Below are 6,921 nucleotides of genomic sequence, written 5' to 3'. Positions count from 1 at the left end.
CTGGACCGCCCTTCCTCAAGGACCCCCTAGGAGCAGTGGGCAGCTTGTATTGTAGCACCCGGGGACCAGGTGAAGTGAACTGTCCATCTTTGTTCAGGGATGGACATGTGGTCTGTTATTTGGCATGTTTTTTCTGTTCTTAGTGGAGAAAACCCCTTGTGAAAACGGGGAGAACATGCAAACTACACACAGAAATGCCTGGGAGATAGCCCAACCTGAAGTTCTGGGGAGGACCTGCCCCCCAGAGGCAACAGCGCCCCATGCGGAAATCGAACCCGTGAACTTCTTGCTGTGAGGTGACAGTGCAAGCAGTCCAGGCACCTGAGCCACCGTGCCACCTATGGGGTGTGGTGTGAGACGATGTCCGATCATGTGCCACATGTCACACCATTGTTAAGCACCATTGCCAACGACACAAGCTGTGAACTTTGGCAAGACAATAAATATGAAGTATCTGTAAAAACTGACCTTTCATGACTGCCTAAGTATACAGACCCTGTGTATAACCTGCAGTATCCAATCAGCACTGAGGAAATACTGTCATTCATTAGCAAAGCCCCGAAGCCCTTAAAAAAACACAAAACAAACTGTTCACCAATAACCATATTTTAATAAATAATCATTATTCATATTTTCATTAGGTACAAATAGGTATCTGAATGTTAACACAAAGATATAAAAAGACGTCACAAAGTCTGTTAAAAAAACATTATATAAAATACTTCATACCAGTCATTCTTACTTCATTAAACAAATGTACTACACTTCGATATCTCATAACTCCAGAACAGTAACCTAAGCATAGAAATCATATTCCATGAAACGTTTATTGCTTACTTAAAGATTTCTTTGCCTAATCAAATTCAAAATGACATTTCTGATAAAACATTTACATATGAAATTGAAATTGGTATACAGAGGCAGATAATGACCCCCGCCCCACAAAAAAAACCTTCACATTTTAAGTTCCTTTATCAGTAACATTTCGATCATGCCAGTGATAATCATCTGCCTTCAGAAATGCCTGTACTTCCTCTGCATTCTGCCCCCTCTCTCTGCCCATCTCTCTACTCATGGAATGATTTAGTCCAAGCCTCCATTCTCTCATCACTACGGCAACCAGTGCACCTGCAGAGTCCCAAGTGCCAAGAGTCAGATTTGGAGCGTAGCGTGTCTTCACACGCTGTTTTACTCCTCCTCATGATGGGCATCAGTTGTCTGCGGTTGTGGTCCTAGGGGTGATGGTGGGCATCAGTTGTCTGCGGTTGTGGGCTCAGGTGTGATGGTGGCGTTACTCCTCTTCATGGTGGGCATCAGTTGTCTGCGGTTGTGGTCCTAGGGGTGATGGTGGGCATCAGTTGTCTGCGGTTGTGGGCTCAGGTGTGATGGTGGCGTTACTCCTCTTCATGGTGGGCATCAGTTGTCTGCGGTTGTGGTCCTAGGGGTGATGGTGGGCATCAGTTGTCTGCGGTTGTGGGCTCAGGTGTGATGGTGGCGTTACTCCTCTTCATGGTGGGCATCAGTTGTCTGCGGTTGTGGTCCTAGGGGTGATGGTGGGCATCAGTTGTCTGCGGTTGTGGGCTCAGGTGTGATGGTGGCGTTACTCCTCTTCATGGTGGGCATCAGTTGTCTGCGGTTGTGGTCCTAGGGGTGATGGTGGGCATCAGTTGTCTGCGGTTGTGGGCTCAGGTGTGATGGTGGCGTTACTCCTCTTCATGGTGGGCATCAGTTGTCTGCGGTTGTGGTCTCAGGGGTGATGATGGTGTTTCTTCTGTTGACGGCTGCAACTGCTTTAAGCTGGAGACTGGAAAAGACAGGAGGAGAGTGAGGGGTTAACTGGAGAACAGAGGAGGAGAGTGAGGGGTTAACTGGAGAACAGAGGAGGAGAGTGAGGGGTTAACTGGAGAAGAGAAGAGGAGAGTGAGGGGTTAACTGGAGAACAGAGGAGGAGAGTGAGGGGTTAACTGGAGAAGAGAGGAGGAGAGTGAGGGGTTAACTGGAGAACAGAGGAGGAGAGTGAGGGTGTTATGTATAGGTATAGTAACTGGAGGAGACAGAGGTCTACGTTCATCAACTTTACTTCATACTCAACTGCTCACATTGTTACATTCTCCTTCTGTTCACCTGTATGATTACAATCTAATTGTAACCTGTATTGGCAGCGCCACCTAACGTGTTGGCATATTATGCATTCATAGAATTATGAGAACACAACAGAGGGCACTTGCTCTACATCTCCCTACCTAAAATCGATTCAAAGACTGTGTAATCTTTGCAAATGTACAAGATGTATCTGGTACAGTTTGTAATCATTAAAAAGCCACTCAATAAGATACTGTAGGTGCATCTGGTTTTCAGTGCGACCTTCTATAGGTATTTACAGTCAATGTATGTATTTCTGACAGCTAAGCTATGTGTATTCTCTCCATTGTATGCGGGCAGAGGACTGACAGAGCAGAGCTGAGTAAAGACAAGGTGAACTCAGTCGAGGGCACTTACGCTTTCTCCAAGTTTTTCACCCATTTCGCAGTAGGATCCACGCATTTTTGTTTTCCTTGTTTGCCATGAATACTGTGAAATGAAGACAAGGGTTCAGTTATTGCCACAGAAATATTTCAGAGATGAATTTCAACCCTGCTAGAGCAGAGTAAACTAGCAAGCCCTTGTAGCTTAAGCAATCATTTGCCCATTTAAATTAGCCCCACGTCAAATTACGTAACAACCAGGGGGACTTAACATATGAGAACATGATGTGAGTGCCGATGTGACATTACAAACAAAATACATATAATAAACATCACTTTTGGAAACAGGGCTAATCATGTCTTATTATTAGTTTTCTGACAATAAACTACCTATAATAATTTATATTTAAAAAGAAAGACTTGTGATGTAAAACCAAGCAGGTGCTTAAAGTGGTGGGAAAGTTCACTTTCTACATGAACTAGTTCAGTTCATAGTTCACACATTTTAAAATGAACTAGTTCAGTTCATAGTTCATAATTCAAAAATTTGAACTATGTTCACAGCTCCAAAAAATGAACTAGTTCAGTTCTTTTTTTTCAATATGTTGCGAGCTTAAAAAAAATATCTAAATCTCTATATGTCTGCAATACCGCTTTCGGCCTCTATGCAACTTTGTCGCTCTCACACTTGCCAGGCATTGACAGAAACTGTTAAATGACTGTTAAACGTGTGTTTTTCGCCTGGAAGTCTCTAGAAATCTGGCACCTTATTGAACGAAATTAAAAAGAGTGAACGTGCCGTTCACAGACACCAGAATGAACGCGTTCACAGTATCGTTCATCAGGCAATAATACAGAACGTTCAGTTCACGTTCACCAAAATTATGAACGAGTTCATGAACTTTCGTTTAATGAACGCGTTCAGGTACAACACTGGCTTAAACTCACATGACTTCTTCTTTATTGCAGAGGGGACTGGCCGGGAAACGATCAATCTTCTTCACATATTTCTGCAGAATGCTTTGATTACTCGGCTTTTGTTTTAAACATTTGCAACGGAGTTCAGGTATGGAAGCTGGAACCAGACAAAAATGCGAAATTACAACAGAACTGAATACATCCCATAATAATATGCTGAGGTAAGAAGCAACCAACGAGTCTGATCAAACCTTCTGTGGTAAGTCTTAGAGACTGGCTTTTTCTAAGCAAAGATAAGTCTGCATTACAACCTACACTATAACAAATGTAATCTAATTATCTACCATGGGAGAGTAGACTGCGTTCTGGGCCAATGAGCCCATTGGCAGAACCATTTGTACACTATAACACTTGTCTATGAGCCACATGCCAAAGTCATATTTGATGAACTCACCAGATTCTGTTCCCATGGCCGCTACGGCGATAATGAGCAAAGATACGGCGAAAATGGCATTCATGGTTCGTCCGAAGTAGATGATAGCAATAGTCGATACACTGCAGCAGTTTTTCGCCTGCACTGCTGTTATACTCACACGATCGAAAGGACCTGAACCTGCCGCAATGTAAGAAAGGCAAGCCATTTATAAAGTGAAGACGCGTGGGAGTGTTTCCAGCGTAGCAGTCTTCCAGCGAACTCCAGTCGGAAATGAACTTTCTCCCAGGCGCTTGCACTACCCCCCCATGCACCACTTGCAAGTCCCGTCAGGCAAAGATTATTTAAAACTGATTGTGTTTGTTGAGTCACATCGCATTCATTTATTTTGGCTACAGTCTTCTCCTGTGCATTTCCGTCACATTTGGATGAATCACACATCAATCATCATTTCACTCTGTGATGTTCACATAATATTGAGTCTTATAGGTGCTAGAAAAGAGTCAGCTATAGGCTCTGTCACCTTTCATATGAAAGCTGGAAATAATGTTCTGGCCAAATGATATGTGTACCTTATCCCACTGGCCAGAATATGTGGGACATTATTTTAGCAATCACTTAGCCTCCTTATGTGTAGGCCTATCACTTTACTGTAAATAGGTACGCACCTGGGTTGTAGGGAAGCAGGTGCGCACAGAAGGGGGAGGTTTGTTTTTCTCACGGTGGAGTGTTGAATGGGAAAGTGGCGGCAAGCTAAGTTTGATTCTAAATACGACTTAGACAGCCAAATGCCAGTTTTGTATATGCGATATGTGTATGTTTTACTTCTTGGGATAACGATCACACCCGGTTAAAAAAAAAAAAATACATTCTAAAGACAATTGAGGAAGCAGGCCGACACTGCGGCCTTGCGAGACTCTGGTTCACGTTTGGACTTGATCACGCATCATTATTTTTGTTGTATAAATAAGCACACACGCATAACAACGAACAAAGACAGTATATATGTACTGTATGATTGCTGTGTATGTGTTTCTGTTATGTTTCTTTAGCCTATTGGCGTTTAATACAGATGTCCTGATAAAAGATAACAGCGAAATGTGACGAGTTTCTGTTGTAGCCTAATTAATAGAATTTGTTATTACTCATGTTGCCTCATCTACGATTGCGCTGTATGTGAATATGAGAGGCATACTACATAATTTGCATTGCCGGTGGGCTAGTAAGTAATTGTGAAAGTAAGAATGAATATTTTTTTGTCATGTGTAAGCCTATAGACCGTATGAGCACTGATTTGCCTAGGCTATCGTTCAAAAATCTTTCGCAAAGACCTTTAACCAGAAGGAGTCTTATTTTCCAGACCAGTATTGGCGTTTTGGTGGCGCATGTTGTAGGCTACTGTGAAGGAGTGCTGTTGCTCCCCACTGTTGTTGCATGCAAAAATCCCCATGCACCATGCCAGCCAACATAACTAAGCAAACCGCATCAAATCTTAACGTGTATACAATTACCATATTAATACAATTGGGCTACAGAAAGTGCATGATTTACTGTGAAGAAGTGCTCTTGCAGAGCCAGTGGTGCAGCAAAACTAAACATAAACTGAATTCATACACCTTGCCGGGCAGCCTCTCCCTCTCCGTCTCCTTCTATATCATAACATGCTAATATACTGATTAAGTGGCCATGTTACCTACTTTTAATTGTTAACCTAAAGTTAATCTTATCTTGTCTTTATCTGTTTATCAAATTCATGTTTTTGATGAAATGTATGGTGTGACCTACACCTGATCCACTTGTAGTAACCCTCGGCCTACCCCTACCCACTCCCACCACACTGTATTGCACTTATTCTATCACAAACCCTGTACCCCCTTACCCCGTAACCCCGTACTCCATACCATTGTGCTTGCTCCAGGGGCGTTCAGGCCCTTGGCTCTGTAAAGCCTTGAAACAATTGCATTGTTTTGCCGCTATTTAAATTCAGTGAAACTGAATTGAATATAAGGCAAACCTCTGGGATGTGTTGTAGCGAAATACAACTGTTTCAAAATCTTAGAGATCATATTCAATCAGAAGTCCGGAGTGCAATAAACTAAAGTTTAATTCAAGCCAGCAGACATTTCATCCAAAACGAGGGGCCTCATTCTCGACCTTTTTCTGTAATTCTTCAGAAATGTTTCTTACACGACTTCGCAAAAACAACGTAAGAGAAACGCTTCCGCTGCATTCCCGCACGCTTGAAAATGTGTTCATAAGCAGCCGAAGTCTTCTCAGCTGGGTTCCTTCCGATTAGCTTCTTAGATTGATGCGCGTTCTCGTGAAAGTGGATTTGCATACATACACGCCCTGCCAGCTCCTTATTAGGAGACGGAATTTTAAAAACGTGTGCTGTCGCAATCTCCCGAATCCACCTCGTAACAGGTGTTCATTAATAAGGTGGAGATATTGTATAACGTTGAACGTCCGAAGTCCGTAAAACACATTTAAGTAGTCACTTTTTTTTTTTTTAATCGAAAAATAGGTGTGAAGACCGGTCCCAAGTACGAGTATAAATTGTAGTCCGTCCTGTCGATCGAAATGGTCACCATAGGGGTGAAGACTGGCCACCAGTAGTAGTATAAATTGCAATAAACTCATGCCTTAGTTCTTAGAGATTGAGCTTAGTGTTTATTTATTTATTCACTTACATTTGCATTGTTCATGTCATTCCCAATCAGTCTCTTAGCAGACGCGGCCTTTGTCCAAAGTGACGTACAAGGGAGAGAACAGTCAAGCTACGAGCCATATAGACCTAGTGTAACAATACACACTACCTCGTATAATTATGACTATAAATGTGAAACGTAATAGTTAATGATACAAATATTCTCGTATTTATTATTATCATAATTATTTTAATCCGAGGATGTCTGTAGAGTTGACGTGAACGCAATCACCAACGGGTTCTCACAAATTCGCCCGTTAACCCTTTTACTGTAATACAGAGTTTTTTCAAATGTCATTCCTCAACGCGATTCCTCAAATAACCACAAGATGGCCCGTGGAATCCCATTTGAGAAGATTCCGGTAGAGCTACGACTGCTATTTCGAGTTCTGAAAGTT

At 42.4% G+C, this 6,921-nt stretch overlaps 1 protein-coding gene across 1 annotated transcript; it reads right to left on the bottom strand.

Moving 5' to 3' along the window:
- Positions 1 to 596: 596 nt before the first annotated feature.
- Positions 597 to 3,993, bottom strand: LOC308382441 (alveolar macrophage chemotactic factor-like). Its single transcript, XM_080860169.1, has 4 exons — positions 3,838 to 3,993; positions 3,414 to 3,540; positions 2,500 to 2,571; positions 597 to 1,804 (listed from the first exon to the last, which is right to left on the bottom strand). Exons 1-4 carry the CDS (start codon positions 3,899 to 3,901, stop codon positions 1,726 to 1,728), a joined length of 342 nt encoding a protein of 113 aa, XP_080716295.1. The 5' UTR covers positions 3,902 to 3,993; the 3' UTR covers positions 597 to 1,725.
- Positions 3,994 to 6,921: the final 2,928 nt, after the last annotated feature.

The sequence above is a fragment of the Sprattus sprattus genome (assembly GCF_963457725.1).
Source record: "Sprattus sprattus genome assembly, chromosome: 21".
NCBI classification, from domain to species: domain Eukaryota; kingdom Metazoa; phylum Chordata; class Actinopteri; order Clupeiformes; family Clupeidae; genus Sprattus; species Sprattus sprattus.
This window is presented reverse-complemented; position numbering and strand designations above follow the sequence as displayed.

Excerpts from the sequence above, each read along its gene's own strand:
- LOC308382441 (XM_080860169.1), bottom strand. The coding sequence starts at position 3,901 with ATGAATGCCATTTTCGCCGTATCTTTGCTCATTATCGCCGTAGCGGCC. Across the intron at positions 2,572-3,413 it reads TGCAATAAAGAAGAAGTCAT|TATTCATGGCAAACAAGGAA; the intron begins GTGAGTTTAAGC and ends TTCATTTCACAG. Across the intron at positions 1,805-2,499 it reads GTGAAAAACTTGGAGAAAGC|TCTCCAGCTTAAAGCAGTTG; the intron begins GTAAGTGCCCTC and ends TGTCTTTTCCAG.